Source organism: Phytophthora sojae, assembly GCF_000149755.1.
Source record: "Phytophthora sojae unplaced genomic scaffold PHYSOscaffold_8, whole genome shotgun sequence".
Classification (NCBI taxonomy): Eukaryota; Oomycota; class Peronosporomycetes; order Peronosporales; family Peronosporaceae; genus Phytophthora; species Phytophthora sojae.
In genome coordinates, this window is record NW_009258122.1 from 1,559,001 (window position 1) to 1,579,180 (window position 20,180).

The 20,180-nt window shown below is 54.6% G+C and overlaps 7 protein-coding genes across 7 annotated transcripts; 4 read left to right on the forward strand and 3 right to left on the reverse strand.

The window, feature by feature from the left end:
- Window positions 1–4,852: 4,852 nt before the first annotated feature.
- PHYSODRAFT_337611 (hypothetical protein) lies at window positions 4,853–8,430 on the forward strand (the record flags this gene model as incomplete). Its single annotated transcript, XM_009535286.1, has 5 exons — window positions 4,853–5,251; window positions 7,118–7,891; window positions 7,967–8,109; window positions 8,189–8,249; window positions 8,329–8,430. 5 exons carry the CDS (start codon window positions 4,853–4,855, stop codon window positions 8,428–8,430), a joined length of 1,479 nt encoding a protein of 492 aa, XP_009533581.1.
- A 159-nt stretch (window positions 8,431–8,589) lies between these two features.
- PHYSODRAFT_361686 (hypothetical protein) lies at window positions 8,590–9,290 on the reverse strand (the record flags this gene model as incomplete). The annotated part of the gene is made up of 2 exons (XM_009535287.1): window positions 8,590–9,163; window positions 9,259–9,290. The coding sequence occupies 2 exons, from the start codon at window positions 9,288–9,290 to the stop codon at window positions 8,659–8,661; spliced, it is 537 nt and encodes a 178-aa protein (XP_009533582.1). The 3' UTR covers window positions 8,590–8,658.
- Window positions 9,291–9,741: 451 nt separating this feature from the next.
- PHYSODRAFT_264716 (hypothetical protein) lies at window positions 9,742–10,934 on the forward strand (the record flags this gene model as incomplete). Its single annotated transcript, XM_009535288.1, has 4 exons — window positions 9,742–9,906; window positions 9,988–10,125; window positions 10,201–10,394; window positions 10,469–10,934. The coding sequence occupies 4 exons, from the start codon at window positions 9,742–9,744 to the stop codon at window positions 10,932–10,934; spliced, it is 963 nt and encodes a 320-aa protein (XP_009533583.1).
- A 47-nt stretch (window positions 10,935–10,981) lies between these two features.
- On the reverse strand, window positions 10,982–11,979 carry PHYSODRAFT_355302 (hypothetical protein). The gene is made up of 3 exons (XM_009535289.1): window positions 11,935–11,979; window positions 11,487–11,622; window positions 10,982–11,388 (listed from the first exon to the last, which is right to left on the reverse strand). Exons 1-3 carry the CDS (start codon window positions 11,935–11,937, stop codon window positions 11,249–11,251), a joined length of 279 nt encoding a protein of 92 aa, XP_009533584.1. The 5' UTR covers window positions 11,938–11,979; the 3' UTR covers window positions 10,982–11,248.
- A 2,267-nt stretch (window positions 11,980–14,246) lies between these two features.
- PHYSODRAFT_422716 (hypothetical protein) lies at window positions 14,247–14,719 on the reverse strand (the record flags this gene model as incomplete). Its single annotated transcript, XM_009535290.1, has 3 exons — window positions 14,247–14,334; window positions 14,416–14,546; window positions 14,633–14,719. Coding segments are annotated over 3 exons (306 nt in total), but the record flags the coding sequence as incomplete, so codon positions are not given.
- A 1,107-nt stretch (window positions 14,720–15,826) lies between these two features.
- PHYSODRAFT_521098 (hypothetical protein) lies at window positions 15,827–17,698 on the forward strand (the record flags this gene model as incomplete). The annotated part of the gene is made up of 2 exons (XM_009535291.1): window positions 15,827–16,499; window positions 16,602–17,698. 2 exons carry the CDS (start codon window positions 15,827–15,829, stop codon window positions 17,696–17,698), a joined length of 1,770 nt encoding a protein of 589 aa, XP_009533586.1.
- Window positions 17,699–17,936: 238 nt separating this feature from the next.
- Window positions 17,937–20,159, forward strand: PHYSODRAFT_520498 (hypothetical protein; the record flags this gene model as incomplete). Its single annotated transcript, XM_009535292.1, has 2 exons — window positions 17,937–19,172; window positions 19,290–20,159. 2 exons carry the CDS (start codon window positions 17,937–17,939, stop codon window positions 20,157–20,159), a joined length of 2,106 nt encoding a protein of 701 aa, XP_009533587.1.
- Between the last annotated feature and the right edge of the window lie 21 nt (window positions 20,160–20,180).

A 20,180-nucleotide genomic window follows, 5' to 3' on the forward strand; every position in this document is an offset into this window, starting at 1 on the left:
ACATGTGGCAACCCGGATTGTGGATGATCGTGCTCGAACCGTGGCGACCCATGCCCCTATCGACGACAGATCTCGCAGATCTAGGACGGCCGAGGGCGGAAGGTGATGGGTCGGCTGCGCACGGCAACCGGCACAAGAGTTGATCGCCGATCGCCGATCGAGATCGATCGTGGATCAGGAGTCGATCGCCGATCGGGGCCGATCGTGGATCGGGGGTCGACCACGATGGGATGCACATGGAGGACGAAGGCAGGACAAGAGTCCAGTAGTTGTTTAGTTGTAGGATGGTAGATGAGATGGTAGCGGTAGAGAGACACCAGCTAAACATAAATGAGAAGCGAATTTGCGCGGTAGAACGCAAGTGGCCTAGAAACGTGGGGAGGAAGCACATATTGGCCTCGACCAGCGTACGTCGTGGGGGTTCTGATTGGCCCCACGCGTGATCCAAGGCTGCCGAGTCCCTGCGATTCCTTCTCAAAAAGAAAATTTGCACCAAAGACCACAAGTCCCCTCAAGTCACCAAGTCCCAGGAACTACATTGGCCTCGGCAAGCGTTGACACTTCGGGTAGTGAACTAGCGGTACGGTTAAGACTGGATTAATACATTGGCCAGCTTGACCTGCTCTAGTGATCTTTCTCTCGTGCGCAAGTCCTCGATCGACTGGATAGTACTTGGCCGGCGATCGTTTTTCCTCTCGATCAATCTCGACCCCGCTATAGGAAGCGGCAAGCAACTGAAAGGAAGGAACACACCCGGAAAGGCAACTACAGGCCTTGGATCAACTCCAGGCCGACCGATCGCAGCGAAGAACCCTCGATCGGAGCGTATACTCGGACGCAGAGCGAAGACTACCGCGCTGCTCCACAAACTATCCCCGCGTCACGCCAAGACATTCGATCTTCACCAAGTGCGGCATCTTCGGAGCCCCGAGAGAGCAGATCCAGCCCGCCGACGGGTACACAAGGCGAGAACAAGTTCAGCCGATCACGGATCGTTGGGGGACCCCTCCGTTGGTCGGTGTCTGGGCGCTGGTGGGAAGCTTGATCAGGCCTCAACCAGATTTTGGCCGATCCCGCTACACCACAGTATCGAGCCCGGCAGGCAACATCGACTAAGCGGTGACTGCTATAGTTGACAGCCGAGTTCTAGGCGGTGACTTCACGAGCTACCAGGTTTGTGTTTATTGTTGCTAAATGGCTATAAAATTTTCGCTAACAACTTTGGTTTTAGGATACCCTGTACGCCAGCAAGATTTGCTAGCTTTACGCTCCGTCGCACTACTGCGATCAGCTCGACTGTACTAGCACGAATGTAATACTCGCCCCAGGAGTTGATCCACTGCGGCTTCATAACGGAAATAGCGATCTTGAACTCCACCGAGGCTCCATCCGCAGCGAAGACACACACTCACGATCGAGGGACCACCTGTACTTCCTCCACAAGCGAATGTAGCCACCCCTTTGCGCACCGAGTGCGTACCGTAACTTTTACCAGAGTCTCCTTGTTTCAAAAGGTTAGCCAGCACCTTGCGAAATTGTAGCTTCTGGTTAGAGCCTAGAAATGGTGCCCCCGGTTCCAATCGAGGGTGGCACGCAAGATAAATTGCTAAGGCAGTCACCCAGCACGTTGATGGGCTCAGTGGGTTTGCGTACAGGTGGCGTGGATCACGGGGCCCTGAACCCTCCTGGTTAGTCTTCATCTTGACAAATATTACTCCAACGCTCTCATCTTTTGCCACGAGATGCTGACTTTGGAGAGTCTGGACCGACATTGACCGACACATCACATTCCACTGCGAAGTAAAAAAAAGATGTGAAAACCCGCCATCACCCGCCACGAGAGTCGAATTGCACAACTCCTTATAAAGGGAGTAGCTTTACTGATGTTTTTGGGGTGCTAGTCTGATCCTGATCAGCCTCCATCCGCTTCATACCGGAGAACAGTTGCTTCATATCATCACCGTACTCAGGAGGCAGCGCCACGCGCTTCATGCGATAAAGATTCTTGATAGTACTTCGGTACCCGCTCAGCGTAGCCGTCTTCACAGAAGCACTCTTGAACACCAGAAAACGCTCAAAAACACTCGGTGTAAACTCACTTAGATTAATGTCGTCATCAGCGTCGAAAAACCTGGCGATATTCTCATCCTCCTTAGCGAGCTCGCTCCTGATCCACTTCTTAATCCCGTTGAGGCTGCTCTTGTACTTTCCTCTTGTTTGCTTGGTGACGCATGCATCGCGTATCGCCACGACGTCACCATGACTGGTACTCCGCGCTGGAACAGAAGCGCGTTGCGAGCCTCAATCACTCATGTTGCTGCTGGGTCGATGTTCTTTGTGTGTTGCTGTCAAAAGTTAGCCAATGAAGGACTTGATGTAAGCGTCGGCGGCTCCCGCTCACGTATGCTCAGAAGAACTGGATGGCAACAGTCGCATAATGAAAGCCAGTCAAATACCGTGAGAAAAAAAACATTTCCTGCAACATTTCAGCTGTCCATGCCGACGACTTCGCAGGAACCCCTGTATGCTACTTACGAAAGCGAAGGAATCACTTTTTTCGGATAATGGAAGGAAGAGAATCAAAGCTGAAGCGTTATCTGAATACGCCAGCATAATTATAGTCACCTAGCTGGGGCCGATATGTACGCAAGAAAAGAGGTAACAAAATCATGAAGATGACCCCAATCAATTGGATGTGAACATTGCGATGATAAGGACACAATGGGGTATGTAAGAAGACACTGCGAAATTGCTTAGAGTGGCGATGCGTGCAAATTGCACACTTTAGAAGCTACAGTAATACTGGGCTGGCAGTAAGATATTTACGCGAGTCCTGCAATTAGAAATATCAATACAGCTTACTCATCGATGAAAATCCATCTAGTTTGCATTCCAAAAAACAATATAAGTACCTACACGTGCAACCAACAATCCGGCGGTTCTTTTTTTTCTTGTAGAGCTTAGCATGATACGCGCCTTCAGCTGTAGCACGCTATTCCTTGAATTTAATTATTGCTGCAGATAGTAAGATATTGTGAAGGCACACAAAGCATTTGCATGCTTCATACTTTACGTACCTTACGTAGAGGTATTTTTTGTAGCTCCAAATAAGGCAGCACACTCAAGCCACAAAATGCCTCACCGATCATCGGAAGGGGTTATGTCTTTATACAAGATTGAAGATACCAATTACAAGCTTACTTCAATGAATACGTATCTGGAGACCCCACACTACTCATGTAGGCATAATGTAAGATGACTACTAAAATCACTACTCAAGACAGCAAAGACTGATTTTGTCCGAGATACCAACCGCGCCGTTCGCACGAACCAGGATAAAAATTCTTGCTTACAGTCGCCATTTTTAATGTCCATATTGTGACGTAAAGCAGCCTTCAGCATCCGTGTCTAAAAACTACTTCAGTTGATTCAACTTCGAAGTCAAAGTTAATATTGAAGTCGTTTGTTAGCGGGCCTTCGTCGCAGCATATCAAGCAGCTGATGCGATTAGAAATCTCTGCCCACAGCAAATACGGCGTCACTAAAGACGCGAGATCCTCCACCCCTGTGATATGCTGAAAATGTCGGGGGGGGTTCCCTTGTGGTTTTATAAAACAACAAGAAAAAGGTCTTGGTCAGCTGCATGGTGATCTGGATATATGATAGCGATTCATTTCTGCCAGCCGTTATACCCGACCGTGAAGGAAAATGTTTATATCTGACCGCTGGTGTATCAATTTATAAAACATATATACTAGTATATGGGCCGCAGCTTTCGATCTGGAAACAATAGGTGTAGTCTAGAGCTTATTACACTTACTTCACACGTAGTATCTACAGTATCGAATATATGTCATGTAGTTGTTCAACCTCATGCAAACAGAGAAGTCGTGTGAAAACTGCCATTGAATCCGTATATTTTTTACCTCGTCATATTTTTCTGTCTTGTTACTAATAATGTTTGAATAACCGAAGGTTTGCTCGGTCTGTCTACGTTGTGCGTATGTTTAATAAAATGCATTCAGAAATTTTTATGTATGCGAAGGACGCGGTAACGCGCAGAGTCCACGCAGCACAGTTGTGAAAACTTTCACCTTCGCCACCTGAATGAAAACTTCGAAAGCTTTTGAGTGTCAACACTCCTCCGATAAACGCCGCAGCAAAAACAATGTGATGCATACCGCAGTGTTTGGAAAAAATCTCTTGCTCTATCCGCCGTACAATTTTTTTTCTTGCAATGCTCTACTGCGGACGGCGCCGCAATACCAATTCTCAATTGCAGAGACGCCAACGATTGCAATTTTAACTGCGACCGCAACACTTACTGCAATCTAGTATTGCCTGCTCAACGCATGCTGCTGTCTAGAGTGACGATTCCAAAATGAAGAATTTCTGTTATTCGGCAAACGGCAAGCTTATCCTCGATGATCTCTCCGTTGGCCTCTCCCAAATTAGCTATACCAAAGCCATTTTTAACCCGAGCATTTGCTTAGAAGCCCCAGCTCGGGTGGCAAAACCTTATTGCAATTCACGATTGCAGCACGACCGATACTGCAGTAGCCGATTGCAGCATGAGTAACGACTGCAGTAGGAACTGCAGTGTTGATTGCGTCTGCCAATCGCCGCCAATTCATTTTTTCCAAACACTGCCATACCGCAGTAACAAGGTCAGCTTCAAAAACCTTGTTCAGATGCTTCGTAGTCTTTCAATCAGTCGGTTCGGGAAAGCTGTCCAAGTGTCAGTCCGATGGCAAGTGTTTTCTCAGCAGATGTCTTCACTAAGTACGATTAGTTTCCGAAATTACGGTATTTTATCGCCAGCCATTTTCCAGCAAAGAAGAAGAAGTGCGCAATGCATTTTGACGGCGCGGACGAGGACTTCGAGCCGCGTAAAAGACGTCGCTGTCGCACGTCCAAGAAGAAGCGGCTGAGGTTGAAACAGCGCACGAGTCTCGAGCCGAACGAGCAGCAGCCCGAAAGGCACCAGAGCGAAAATAACCAGCAGCTCGCGGACAAGACGCGAGAACAGAGTGAAACCCAAGAAACGGAACCGTCTCAAGCTCCAGATACCCAAGAGAGCAAGCCACAAAGACAGCAAGAGCACCCTGAACCAGTTGAAGATAAACCTGAACACGAACATGGCGATAGCGATAACAATGACGATGACGATGACGATGACGATGACGATGGCGATGACGAGGAGATGACGGAGTATGAGCGCAAACGCCGCACGAATATCTTACGCAACCAGGTATACCTGGAACAGTCCGGTGTGTCTGCAACAAAACTAGCAACTCGAACTGGTATAGCTCTTCAACTGACCCAAGGAGCGAGCAAAGCACCAAAGCGAGAGCGTCTGCCGACTGCGCCGCCAGCTCGCAAGTCAAGTCGTCTGCAGGGCAAAAAAGCGGAGCCGACTCAGACGGGAGGGCCCCAGTTTGTGTGGAAAGAACAGCAAACATCAAGTGGCGATGTGATCCACATACTCAGCAAAACGGATAAAAGGCCACTCGCGGCTACACTCAGGAAACTTATAAAATAAACGACGCGGGCAAGGCCCTCCTAGAAGAATGTGGAGACAATAGAAGAAGCAGTTTATAGCGCGGACGACAATGTTGAGTACCCAATATCGACAGAAGACGCTGATAAGGTCCGAGCGGCCCTAACATCGAGCACGTTGTGAAGAGACGACCAAAAGTATGTCATCGTTGACCGGTGATAATGTGAGCGCATCGTCACGATTGGCTAGTTACCAGCCTCACATGGCTTCAGCTCCTTTTCCCGGACTCGTCCAGCTTGGTTTCCTCTGGTTTCGATGGCACAGTGGGCGAGTTTGATCTTCGCGCGATGCAGTCTTCCGTCGCGAATAAATCCAGCTCTTGATGTTGAATTGTTTCGCTTACAGCTTCAAACACCCCACAGTGCTACTATACAAGATGAGACGATGGGAGCGTAAGGAGAATCGATCAGCGCACGGGGCAACAGCAAAATGTGAGCCAACAAACTGCACGTCAATACGGCTCATCAACATCCGAGTATTGATTGCGATGAAACGCGGTGTTGGTATGGGATTCCCTGAGCGTAAGGCGCACTAACGTTCACAATACAATACAAATGAAGTATTAACTTTGCTGTCAAACTCAACTCGTGTTCCCAGTTACCGTAAGTTGAACTTCGCGATCACCAGGCTAGAAGCAGCACGGGACCTCAAGCGACCGAACCAATCTGCTGCCGGGTGGATGGAGAAGCAGAAACGAACAATCTTCCAAGCCGGTAGTCGTCAGCTACGAGCTGGTGAGCGTCAGCTTCAACTCCATTAGTACATTTCACCCGCACTTGGAGCTGATAGAAAGCTACAGCGAGACGTCTCTGGAAAAGTGGCCCTCTGGCGCGGCAAGAAGATAGTTTAGACTCGCGATGCGTGCAAACCGCAAGTTGGATCGGCAGTTAGATTTTTAAATTATACTATAACTCTTGCGCCTACTGTTATATGTATTCCTCTTTCTCTTTCTACTCTGGAGGCGCCGCGATTTACGTGTTGGATGGTTCAGTCACTCAGCCGCTCGACGAGCGCGCTTCTTCATTGTCTGCTTCTTTTTCGCTTCTTGATCGCCTTTCCGCAGTCCGAACTGCATCAATCTGCTTGGTTGCGTAAGATATTTTCGCGTCGCTGGTGTTCGTACTTCGTCAATGTACTCTCTCCATTCCGACTTTTACTCTGGGGCTTCCTTTCGTCGCCATAATCGCTGTCACTCTCATCTTCACTCTCCTCGTCTTGCTCCTCTTGATAGTCACTGTCATCCTGGCTCGAAACTTCGGATTCCTCCTCGCCATAGTCCTCATCTCTGGAATCATCTTGGTTACAGGAACTATTATTTTTACTTGGGCGCTCTGAAGACTCGGAGACTGGTGTTGTCGGCTTCGCTGTCGTCCTAAAACCTGTGCGTCGTAGCGCAGACATCGACGTGTACGCGTACTCTGCGCTTCAAACCAAACTGATCTGTCCAAAACGAATTATATTCTTTTCGACAGGTAGAGCTCCAATTAATATGCTCCTCACCAGGTTTCGTGACGTCTGCCACACACAAAAGGCAACTTGGTGACCTCAATGCGCAAGGTGCTGAGTGTCGGGTGCCGCCGTGCGCTGGTCGCTACGGACCGTTCTCGGGCTTTTTCTTCGCGCAGCTCCCTCCCGGATGGCTTCAGGAGTCCCCAGGCAGTTGCAGACGCAGTTGCAGCCGCGTTGGCGGCCGAGAACGACCCCGACGGCCTCGCCAGACGCAGCAAGGGCCAAGCGCCAACGGATCCCAACGCCGCAGCCAGACTGGAGCGCCGCCGCTTGGACGGAGACGTGATCGCCACGCAGAGCATCTCCGTGCAGCAGCTAATGCACCCGAAGAACACTCCGGACTGGCAGCTGATCAAGCCCGAGCACTTCGAGAAGGTGCCGACCCCCAAGGACTGGCACGAAGGGCTCGAGCAGCTGCAGAAGCGCATCGGCGTGCAGTTCCAGGACGTGACGCTGCTGAAGAGCGCGCTGACGCACCACGGCTGTTTGCCCATGAACCCCGTGCCCGAGGACATCCCCGTGGTGCGACTGTCGAACCGCAGTCTGGAGTTCCTTGGGGACTCGCTGCTCGGAGCGGCGGCGGCTGCGTATGTCTATCAGATGCTGCCGAGGCACCAAGAGGGGCAGCTCTCGCGCGCCAAGTCGGCCCTGGTGAAGAATGAGACGCTGTCGACTATTAGCAAGGAGCTGGGCATCACGGATCTCCTGCTGTGGCCGATCGAGTTCAAGGAGGCGAGAGCAGCACCGTTCATCGTCAAGGGGCGGGTCACCATTGCAGCGGGCGCGGTTGAGTCGCTGATCGGAGCTATCTATCTAGATCAGGTACGCGGCGCGATTCTTGGTTGCAGTGTGGTGGTTGAGCTGATGGGTGTACGGTGAACTGTGTGTTGTTGGCAGGGCATGGAGACAGCGATGAACTTCGTGGCGACGCAGATTCTTCCTCGTTCGGTAGAGTACGCGACTCGCGACGTCATTTGGGAGCCCATTGTCGAGCTGCAGAACCTGCTGCAAGGCCACTACTATGGCACACCTGTTTTCAAGTACGAAATGGAGCATTATCCATCGCGAAACAGGGCCAGCACTAACTTTTCTTCTTGCTTGCCGGTACTGCGTGTGTAGATATCTGCCAGCTCCAGTGAACTCTGGCAAGTACACCGTCGAACTCTACGTCAAAGGAAGGGTAAGGAAGATGCATTCTAACGCAGACCCTACGTACCTCCAGGGCTCTAAGCTAACCATTGTTTGGTTTCCTTCTTCAGCCCATTCTGAAAGCCACCGGAGCCTCGTACAAACTGGCCCGCGGTCGTGCAGCAGAGGCTGCTTACTGGCATTTCGAGAAGCTACTCGGCCCCGTACCATAAAGCATCTGATCCTGGCGTCTAGTCTTTTAGATTGATTACTTTAGATAGCGTTGCTTTCCCTACCGTTTGCCAATCAACTTTTCAGTCGCAGTGCAACCGTTGGCAACCGTTACGGCGGTACACCAAAGCCAGCCAGCAGGGGGAAATTGACACCAGATCGAATGTTTGCAAGAAGAGTATATCTCAAAGTGAGTGAGTGCGTCGGCCCTTAATCCTCCGTGCCTCAGCTTAGAACTCGGCCTCGTCGCTAGACTCGCCGTCGTTGTCGTCGTCGTCGTCGTTGCCCTTAGACGCACCGGCAGGTGCAGAGCCCGTAGCCGCCGCGATCTCCTCGGAAGCCAGCGCCTCCGCAGCTACCGCCGCACGACGGCGAGAGCGCGGGATGATGTTGGTCGTGTCCACGCCGATAAGGTCGTCCTCCGTCATCTTGAGCTCGGACTCGGACTCGTCGCCGCTGTCGCTGTCGTCGCTGTCCGTCCGCCGCTTCTTCTTCTTAGGGGCCATGTCCTCCTCCTCGTCATCGTCGTCGTCGTCGTCATCGTCGTCTCCTCCCTCCTCGGCGTCCTCGTCGTCCTCATCATCGTCGTCTCCACCCTTGTCTTCCTCCTTCTCCTCCTCCTCTTCATCCTTCTCCTTCTTGGCCTTGCTCTTGTTCTTGGGGGACTCCTTGAACGACGTGATCTTGGCGTCCGCGGGCGCCTTCCTCTTCTGGCCAGCGACCTCCTTCTCAGCGCTGCAAGGATTGCACAAGAAACAGCGGCGTTAGACGGGATCAGAGCACTAGTAACACTTCCAGAGCTGGATCGCTAGTGGATTAGCGGCTCTTACGGCTTGGCTACGGCTTTCTCGTCGCTGCCCATGTTGGTACAGGTACTTGGGATGCTGGTGGGGCTGGTGCGCTGGTCGGTGGGCTGCTGGCGGACGCAAGAGACGCGGAATGGAGTGGAGCGAGAGGCAGTTCGGCTCGGCGGTGGGAGTTGCGGGACTGAGCTGTTGGCTCGGGGGCGCCCAAAAGTGCACCACACTAAAAATAGCCGGTGGGAAAGGGTACAGTGTACCGGATCACTTCAACTTGCCTTTTATGCAGCTGGGCCTGCTGACCTGCTGGTTGACGTCCAAGTTTGTATCCTGATCCTGAGTCTCGTTCTTAGTTGGCAAGGAGACTGTTCTCACCTCGCCAGGTACTTAGTAAGCTTAGTTTATCCCTGGATGCGGCGGTCGAGATTGGTTTGAAGAGGCGCAGTGACTGCCGTTTATAGCGTGGCTACAGAGCGCCAAAAGAACGCAGCACTGTTGCTAGGTGGATACATCATGGAGTCCGATGCTTCAGGTGCAGCCGAGGTGCTCGTTGCTGTCGATGAGGTGGTTAAGGATGAAGTCGCTGTACCAACGGTGACGCCTGCTCCCGCGGTGCAGGCTTACCGAGCCCGGTACAATGAAACGATCGCTCCCCCTGGCGGTCCGCCGTCTCGAGTGGTAAAGTTGTGCATTGCCAGCTCTTGGGTACTTGAGAATGGAGAACCTGATGACAATGCTGTGTTACTGGTACCGCGATAGATTCGACCACCTAACGACTTCCCGCCCGAGTCCAAGCGAGCAGACCAGATCGAAGATGCTGAAGAGGACCTCGAAGTCGACATGGAGGAGCTCAAGGCCGCAGTGCACGCCTACAACGTCGATTTCCAGGCGCGCATTGTACGCCACATCGCAGTTGGGCAACATCGTTTGCGAGGTTTGAGGCAGGCTAAACGCTTTTCTTTTCACTTTTAGGACGCGGTCAAGCAACGAGGTCGGGGCCTTGAGGCAAAGCTTGGCTCGGAGCACGAGGACATGATGAGCTCCATTGAAAGCTTGCGGGTGGACTTCAGGAAGCAGTTCCAAACCGCCTTCCTCACGCTCGAGCAGAAGACGCTCTCGCATTTCGCCAAGCTTGAGGCGCAGGAGATTACTTGCCAAGAGAAAAAGTGCGCTTGGTAGTGTTCCTATTGTCTTCAGCTGATGCTTCTCGCTAACCTTTGGGACTTTTGATCTCCACCAGACTGCACGAATGCGAATCTGAATTCCGCACACTTGCGTACACGACGGTGCCCGAGATCATGGAGAAGCTGCAGGGCACCATCACCCGAAAGCTCGAGAAGAACCACGAGACGTTCGACATCGAGAACGCCAAGATCCAGAAGCGCGAGAAGAAGACGCTGAACGCGCTCGAGAGCAACGAGCGCAAGACGGACGCGAGCTTCCGCACCGAGACTGCGCGCCGCGTCGCCAAGTTCCAGGAGCGCGAGGAAGAGTTCCACCACGTTATGCGCGTTGACAACCGCAACGTCGAGCGAGACCAGACTTCACACATGCGAGGGCTTGTGGCGCTGCGTGCACAACTGCGCGCTGAGAGCGAGCTGCGCGAGAAGGAGGACCTGGAGATCCTCGACAATTTGTCGTCGTCCTTCGGCCGTCTGCAAGCCAGCATCCTCGAGAACCTAGGAGAAGACACCACTGCAGCATAGCACAACTACCAACGCACAAGTAAAAGACTCACAAAACTCCAAGTGCAGGAACGGCTAAAGGATGTGAATATTGGATTGGAAGGTCGTAGGCGTCTCATGATGCTCGATCAAGCGGCCAGGACGGTCGTCTCCGCACGCTTTCGCCTGTGTCGCCAGTCGTCGCTGTCACTTAAGGAGCTCCACATTCCACTTTCCGGTTCGTCCCCAACGTCTTCCACGCTCCCCGTCACCGTCTTCCTGTCGCTTCGCTAGCAAGCTGTTGATTTTTTACCCCAAGCTGCCTGTTCCTGTTCCCCTCGAGTGGTCGAGCGTACTTAGTTGGTGGCGGCCTTCTTCGACACAGCCGACGAGCCCTCGCGGAAGCCGTTCTTGAACTTGCGCTGGACGTTCTTCAGGTGGCGCATGCGGCCAGTGCCAGTGGTGCGGCGACGCAGGGCCTTCTGGCTCCAGTTGTCTGCAATATCGGACACGCAACAGCGAGATCTCGATCAGTCACCTGGCTGGAGTGTCTTCAAGTCGAGTGTAACCTAAGAATTATTGCTGAGTACTTACACTTGCGCATCTTAGCAGCGGGGTAGCCACACGAAGAGCAGGTGCTCTTCTGGATGTGGTAAGAGCTGCGCCCACACCGTCTGCAGATGGTGTGGGTCTTGTTGTGGCGCATACCGAAGCTCTGCGTACCTTTCGTCTACATTGACACAAGCAGAAACAGCGTCAGTCTCTCGGTCCTGTCAGCGAGCGTCCCAATCGCTATGGCGCGCAGTGCTTCGCATCCGTCTCCGCCTGTTTGCTGGGTCATCGCTGCCCTCTGAGGGGTGGAGCTAGTTCCTGTTCTGATTGACGGACGCATTGCGCTGTAGCTGCTGAGGCTGCTGCTAATGTTGCGCGGCTCGTACGCTGACGCCGAGCAAGCGGAGACGGGAGCGGACGCTCGTGACGCGGCGCCATGATGCGCTGCGTCTGCGGCCTGCTACACAGAGAGAAGCCGGGCGGGCCGTACCATCTTGGATTCGGGCTTGGGACTTTAACGCGGAGCGGAAGGAAGGGTAAAATAAGTCTAGCGGAGGCGGGGAACGCTGCGGCGCGAGGCTGGCCATACAAACCGGCCTTCAAAACGAGGCCCATACAAAAGCCAAGTCAGCGAGAGCCCCGCTTCACTCGGACCAACCAAATGCAGGCGGGCTAGGGCGCGCTCCTGCAGTGCCCATTGGCCAAAACGGAGTGGCTCCTGATCAAATGTTGCGCCAGGGTTGCACGTATGTGGCACACCCGAAATTGCGAGCGCTCTTCAAGCGTAATTCTCGTTCGAGAATTACGCTTGAAGAGCGCTCGCCATACCAAAATGCTCTATTAGACCACTCTTTGTAGCCATATCCACCGGCTAGAAAAGTATCCGCCCGCCGTCGGCGATGGCGTCCGTAGAGCAGCGTCGGATGCCGCGGCAAGAAGAATGGCTGCAATACTAGACCGGCAGTATGTGTACATGTGCGCAGTCTATTACAATAAATACAAAGCAGTACCATGAATATGGTGAGTAGCAGCAGCTCAGTAGCTCGAGATGGAATCGTAGAAGTCCACCACCCGCGCGTCCGCCAGCAGCCGCCCGCCATTCTTGTCGCGCACCCTTGCGCGTAGACGCAGGCCTTCCAGCGAACGCACGCGCGACAAGGCCACGTAGGCCTGGCCAAACTCGAACACGCGCGACAGGTCCAGCACGGCGGCGTTGAAGGACAGCCCCTGGCTCTTGTGGATGCTGATGGCCCAGGCCAGCGCCAGCGGCAGCTGCCGTCGAGAGGCGAGCACCGTGTCCGCGACGCTGACAGAGAACTCCTCCTGTCCGATGATCTCCGTCACGCCGTTGGAAAAGCGAACGATAGGCAGGTTCGACTGCGGTGTAAAACCCTCGACAATACCCCGCGAGCCGTTTACCAGACCCCGCGTGGGGCTGAGCGTCTTGATTAGCAGAACCCGTGCGTCCTCTAAACGATGGAAATCACACAGTTATAGTAAAAGTTAGTAACCTGCCAACTTCATGAAGACACCGATTGCAATAAACTGCTCAACTTACTCTTCAACGACAGCTTCGCCGCCGCAGGACACGCGCTGAGGAATTCCGTTTTACCGCTATGTGTAGACATTCCATCCAGGATGAGTGTTAGTTGGTGAAATCCATGCGATGAAGCACCTATTTGCTCTATGAATTGCACGCACCGATCCGCTGAGACGTAGTTGAACCTCTTCCCTCCCAGCTCGTCGAGGGCCCGAGTATTGGTCTGTCGATACCGTAAAACAAATAGTGAGTATCCATCGTGCGAGCAACAACAGTGCGTCGATTAAGCTTACCCGCAAAACGTCGTCGTTGTGAGAGAATATGTGGATGGCATCGTCGCTGTCGCTACCCGCACTCGGCTTGTAGCGCTCATTGAGCTTGTTGATCATCGCAGCTGTAGGCCTTCCGACCCGGAAGGCATTGAGAATGCGCACAAACTCGTCGTCCCGCTGGCGGAAGATCTCCTTGAGCACAACCGTTTCGGTGACACCTCTTACCCACGCGCTACTTTCGAAGCAAAGCAACGGTGGCGGTGGTGCAGCTTCACCGGCTTGCCCTCGCGCACGTCGCCCAACTGGTGGCAGCTGGAAGAAGTCACCCGAAAGAATGAGCTGGATACCACCGAAGAACGACGAGTTGCGGCGAATCTGCCTTGCAACAGCCTCCAGATCCTCAAACAGCCGTCCGTCCAGCATAGAAATCTCGTCGATAACCAACACACGCGCCAGCTTCCACCGAGCCACGGCATCTTTCTTGCGCGCAATCTGTTTGAGGAGTTCCTGCCTTGACGTGTGGGCACGCGGGTCGATGCCTGCGAAATGGTGGAGCGTCATGCCTCCAATATTGTACGCAGCGATACCCGTAGTGGCAGTGGCAAACACGCGCCCCATAGCATGCCCGCATCCGTGCTTCAGTAAATGCTGGAGCAGGAACGACTTGCCTGTGCCAGCACTGCCCGTGAAGAATACGTTTTTGCCTCGCGCAACCAGCTCCAGCACACGCTCCTGTTCCGATGTCAAAGTAGTGTTCCTGTGGTCGGACCGCAGTGGGGACGTGGCATGATGCGAGGACTTTTGCCGTCGACGTCTGTCAGCACTCGACCCTGGTGACTGGGAGCTGTTGGTCAAATCTGCCAGTGCACTTCGTGAACGCTTGACACCAGCTCGGCGGTCGTGCATAGGAGTCAACGGTGGAGCTGTCACGGGCTTCCTTGTCGCCGGTACTGGCACAGCAGCAAGAGCCCGAGACTTGGAGATGCCGCCCGACCGGATGCAAAAGTCCCGCAGCGCCACCATCTCGTCCGGGTCTCCTTCGCGCAGGTTAAACTGGGTGATCCGAGTGCGTTCGCGCCTGCAATACACCGCCAGTATTCCATCAATATACAGCATATAGCGACTGCGCTGCACCCTTGTGTGTGGCAGCCATACGAACCTGATGAGCGCGAGCTTGCCTGCAGCTGCGAAACTCGAGTAGACTTCGTACTTGTGCGCCTGGACCTTGATGGCCTTGTGAAGTGGCGGGTCGTCGCTCATCACCTCCAGTCCACCGCGGCGCCGAATAAGCTGACAGTCACACAGGCGAGAGGTCAATTAGATCGGTGCAGCGCTGGCTTGTGTTGGGCATTGATGATACAGTCAAACGCACGCACCATTGCTCTAGGATAGACCATCGTGGAGAGGTTGCGGCCGGTGGATCCGTCCGCCAATTGCAGCTCCACCGTGCAGCGCACTGCCATCTCACCACCGACAGTTGCAGTGCAATTGGCAATGTGCGCAGCTACACGGTACAAGCAGATGAGACGAAGGTGGACGGCGGTTGACACACACTCGGGTGCACTTCAGCTTTGAAGTTTTGAACTTTTGAACTTTCGAATGCTGGCGCCCTTTTTTGCAATAGTCGCCACTGTAATATTTAGGTTACGTTTTGTAACTTGCTGATTGGGAATGTACCTGGGTTTTGGTACTCGCATATTATTGGTTGGTTACGTTGAAGTGTCATTTTGGCCTGTTGGAGCAGTAATGGAGAGCCTGCTGCAGCTCTGTAGTCCAAGCATCACTCTCACCCGAAAGGTGCTCGTTTTGACTGAAACGCTAGCGTAAAAATAAAGATCGCAGGCCTGCCGACGTAGTGGCTTTGGCCTGAATCAATGCCATGATCGAAAATCGAAAATCGAAACTAATCCCTTCTGGTGCTTGTATGGACACGAAGTCAGGATAGCCATCGCTACTTGACATCAGTGACAAAAGATGTATGGAGCGCTGTTGTCCTTCTACCTACCTGATACGGTGCTCGCACCGATGCTATTGTGAAGAATCGATCAACTGGGCTACAAAGCAAAGAGAAAGCAGCACATGCACGTAAGTCCGAGTCTGTCAGCAGAATAAACTGCGAAATAAGAAAACAAACGATCGATGTCGATTTCTGGTAGAAGCTCGGCCGAATATTTGAACCCATCCCAAGCTAGCGCCATCCGATGGAATGACGCGAGAGTACTGTACTGTAGTCTGCTCTACGATCGCCAGTGTCGGCATCCCCAGAACGATCAGCATGGCGATCGTCTCCATGAAATGCACCGAACGCTCGACGCTCGCCCGCCATTCTAAAGCGGCGTTAACGCCGCCTCTCATGTCAACGCCTCGACGTCGCCACAGTGCGCACTCAAACAGCAGCTCTAGCTAACACTGCCCAGCTGCTTCCTCCCGCTCACCGCCGATGTTGAAGTTGCCCCGTCACTCTCGCGGACTCCCCCGCCGCACTGCCGTCTTCGCGCATTTCGCCGTGGCACCGCATTATCCATTTCGCCGAGTATAGCGCACGTCCAACACTCTCTCACGCCCCCGCAATGCCCCGAGCCAGCAGCAGCAGCAACAACAGCGCGCGCAAGGACGCGGACCAGCGCTTCGTGTTCCTGGACCTGGACTCGCTCCTGCAGGCGGCCCGCGAGCACGTGCTGGCGCACGAGGCGCAGTTCCACACGGAGCTGGCGCGCTTCGGCTCGGACGTGGCGCTGGCCCCGGAGAAGCTCACGGTGCTGCTGAACGACCAGCAGCCGGCGCGCGTGCAGTGCTGGCGAGGCACGTACTGCGCCAACCCGAACGCGGCCGAGGCCAAGGCGCTCGAGGGCGTGCGCAGCGACGGCGGCGCCGCAGTGGACTGGAAGCTCACGCAGAAGGGCACGCCGCTGCACCCGACGCTCGAGAAGATGCTCAAGCGGCATCTGGCCAAGGCTGGCGGAGGCGGCTCTGCTGCTGCTAAAAAGACCCTCGTGCTGGCCACAGGCGCCCTCAATAAGAGCCTCAAGAGCTGCGTCGACGCCTACTTGAAGGCGCAGTGGCGCGTGCAGCTCGTGACGCTCGAGGCGTGCTACAAGGCCGCCAAGGACTGGAAGTACTCGGAGCTCGAGGGCTTCTGCACGAAATTCATGGACAAATACCTCAAGAAGCTGCTCACGGGGAAGCACAGCGCCTCCAGCAGTAATAAGGACTTTGAGCGCAAGGCGAGCTCGCCCAGTCTCCGTCCGGAGCAGATTTACGGCGGTAGCGGCTGCAGCAGCCCCGTGAAGCCTCTGGACGCGCCGCCGCTGCCTTTGGGGGACTATTATCAGGACGGCAAGAGAGCCCTGATGCTCGAGCAGGAGACGAGCGACATTGAGCGACGCAAAGCCAGGTTAGCAGGCTTCCCGACGGGCAAATACGCCGTCGGCAGTCGCCATCGACATGTTTTTATGAATCTCGACAACATCGCGGGCGCCGTGTGCAATAGTCAGTGGCTCTATCAACGTATTGAGGGCGCGCGCAGTGGCTACGACGTGCGCCTGAATTTCCGGGCGCTGACGGAGCGCGTGTGCGGCAAGAAGGCGGGTCTGGTCAAGCGCCGACTGGCGGCGTACCGCAAAATGCCGCGGGAGTTGGCGCTGCCGCTGCAGGAGTTCGACTGGGAGATCAACGCGCTGAGTCTAAGCTCCAGCGGGAGCAAGGGGCTGTACTACGTGCTGCTGGATCTGCTCGAGACGGCGGGCGCGGCCAAGCACACGAACACGCTCGTGCTGGTGATGGGCGACGGCGCGCTTGGAGGCAGCGGAGCAGACCAGAAGGAGGCAACCAAGGAGCTGCTGACCAAGTTCCTGGAGAAGAACTGGTTCATCGAGATCCACTCGTGGCTGCACGCGCTGAACGACTGGTTCTTGGACATACAGGAGCAGCATCAGTACCGCGTTGCTGTCAAACCGCTGGACGATGCCATCCATGACCTGGTGTACTTGAAGCAGGACGAGGAAGAGGTGTGGGTGGAACCAGTGTGGCACGATGCGTCGGGCCGCCACCATGAAGCTGCAGATCCAGCGCTCTTCAACTCGCCAGTGCCGCAGTCTCCACCCGCTCCGTCCGCGTGGGGGTCCACTGCTATTCCCGCTTTGGCGCTGTTCCCGACGACCCCGCTCCTGACGCTGGAGCAAAAGCTGGAGCAGAGAATGAGGCTCGAGAACGAGCGCAAAGATCTGCTCGAGCGCTTGCAGAGGAATCAGGAGGCGCTGGACGCGCTGGAGCTCGAGACGTGGTCTATGCAGATTTTTCAGCAGCAAGAATTGGCTCGCGTGGCACAGCAAGCGAGTGACAAGCAACTGGCGATTCGCATGGCAGAAGAGGAAGAAATGCAGTTGAAGCTCCTGCGTGAGTATGAAGAGGCCCAAGAAGAGCAACCGTGGAGCTGGGCCTAATAAGGCGGACGGGTCTTGCCTTGCACGAGGTGAATGGCACCACACCGTGGTCGTATCCAAATACACATCACCATTTCACTTGATTCGCGCGATATTGACCGTCGTCCTCAACGACAGGGTGACAACCAAGCGAATGATAACGGTTTGTTGAGAGCGTACACGTTGGTCAATCCCTATCTACCGCGCGGTCACAACGCGTTGCTAACTGGTGTTTTCTATCCGACAGACATCAAACATCATGAAGATCAAAAGCACCAAGATTTTGCTGGACCAAGCACGCTCCAGTGAGGACGAGCGAAAGCTGATCGACCACCTTCGGGACATTGGCCTGGACCGGTACGTCGAACTGCCTCAGATCGCCGTCATGGGCGACACCTCCAGTGGGAAATCCTCGCTACTGTCGGCTCTGTCGGGCGTCTCCTTCCCGTCCTCCGACCAGCTCACGACGAGGTGCCCCACGCAACTCGTTCTCACGCGGGCCGACGCTTTCCGAGGCACCGTCCGACTCGTTCGATTCCAGTCTGGCAATAACAGTGACAACGATGACGGGGAGGAGAAGGCGGATCTGCAACGACTGGAAGACGTCCCCGACGCCATCACCAAGCTCACCCAGAAGCTGGTGGACGAAGGCCAGTACATCAGCGACGACCAGATCGTGATCGAGATGTGCGGGCCCGACCTACCGAACCTCACGCTCACGGATCTGCCGGGTCTGGTGCGCACGGTGGGCGACCACGAGGACCAGAGTATCATCCCGAGGGTGCGGCAGATGGTGGACCGGTACATGCAGCAGGAGCGCACCGTGATCATCGCGGTGGTGCCGGCCAACGTGGACATGCACAACATGGAGATCTTGCAGGCGGCGCAGGAGGCAGACCCGAACGGGACGAGGACCATCGCGGTAGTGACCAAGGTGGATCTGGTGGACGCTGGCGCCGAGCTGGCGGTGCACGAGCTGCTGCTGAACAAGAAGAAGCGCATGCACCTGGGCTACCACGCAGTCAAGTGTCGGAGCCAGCGCGAGTTGACCAAGGGCACGAGCATCGAGAAGGGCGTGGCGAACGAGTTGGCGTTCTTCGGTCAGCACGAGTACTGGTGCAAGCTGCCGACGCATCTGTGGGGCGTTCCGAGGCTGAGTGAGCGGTTGGTGTCGATTCTGCAAGACAACATCCGTCGTTCATTGCCGAAGGTCATCGCGGAGATCAGCACGCGCATGGCTGAGACGCAGAGGGCATTGTCGAGTTTGGGCACGCCGTTGGATTCACCGGGAGCGCAGCGTCAGCAGTTTGGCAAGTGGGTCAACCAATACTTGCGTCTAATGGAAGCAGCAATGTCCGGGGAGTACGAACAAATCCATTCAGTTCTTGGATCATCCAGCGCTCCGGGGGGATTGCCCGAAGCACATTTGCGAGCAATTTTGAGGCAAAAGGAGCTCGTCTTTCGATCGGAAATCGAGGCGTCCGGGGCAAACGGAGTCCTTGGGTCTGGTAACTCGATGCAATCCAATCATGAGAGAACGGATGTTGTCGTTGGGGACATTGTCGCTGTGAAGCTTGGTCGTCGAAGTACAATAACCTGTAAGGTACTCGAGACCCGCGGTACCGATGTGCTATGCGACGAATTTCCTCACGAATGGCTCGGAGCTTCTCGTTGGTCTTTTGCTTCGAATACAACCGATGACTGTCAGATCAATGCGCCGACAATGCTGAAGCAGTTCATCCAGGCAAATCGGGGCGACGAACTCGCCATTTTCCCTTCGTACCGAGTGTTTTGTAGCTGCGTGCAGCGCTGCGTGAGAGAATGGGTGCTGCCTGCCACCAAGCTACTCGAGCAGTATCATACCCAGACAAGTTCGACTTCGCATCAGTTGGTCTCGGTGCTCCTGGCAGACAGCGGGAATGTGCGAGTCGAACGATTATTCAAGAAAACCACGGATCGAGTGCTTGAAGTTCTGAAGGAATCCGCTCAGCGCGAGTTGGCGTTGTCGCTGCAGCACGAATCTCGGCCCTATACCCAAGACCAGCGTCTATACGACGAATTGGACCGACTTCGCCAGCAAGCGCTGCAAGCTCGACTCGAGGCTGCTCTTCCTGCCGGGAATAAGCACGGATTGGTATCGATTGCCGACGTCACTCGAGCGTTGGCAGGGATTTCGATGGGGCCGTTTGGATTGTCTTCGGACGATCGTGAGGCTCTGGAGATGGAGGTCGCGCTGCGTGCGTATCTGAAGGTGGCCTCGCATCGGTTCGTCGATGTGGTTCCTATGAAGCTGAATGGGGTACTGCTGGAGTCATTCCTTCGTGGAATGGAGAGTGAACTGCTGGGAGCCGCCACGGATGAAAAGGTCGATGAGCTGCTGCAAGAGAGCGATGACAAGGCGGTGCGCCGTCAACAACTTGTCGACGAGTTGGAAACTCTTGAGAATGGACGACAGACCATTGAGAATAGCGGGTACTGGTAAGTTACCGAGTTGATTCCGAGG

Bases quoted from the DNA above. Each gene is read 5' to 3' on its own strand.
- PHYSODRAFT_355302 (XM_009535289.1), bottom strand. The intron at 11,389-11,486 runs GTAAGTACTCAG...CCGATATTGCAG, and splicing joins CGCTGCTAAGATGCGCAAGT to ACAACTGGAGCCAGAAGGCC.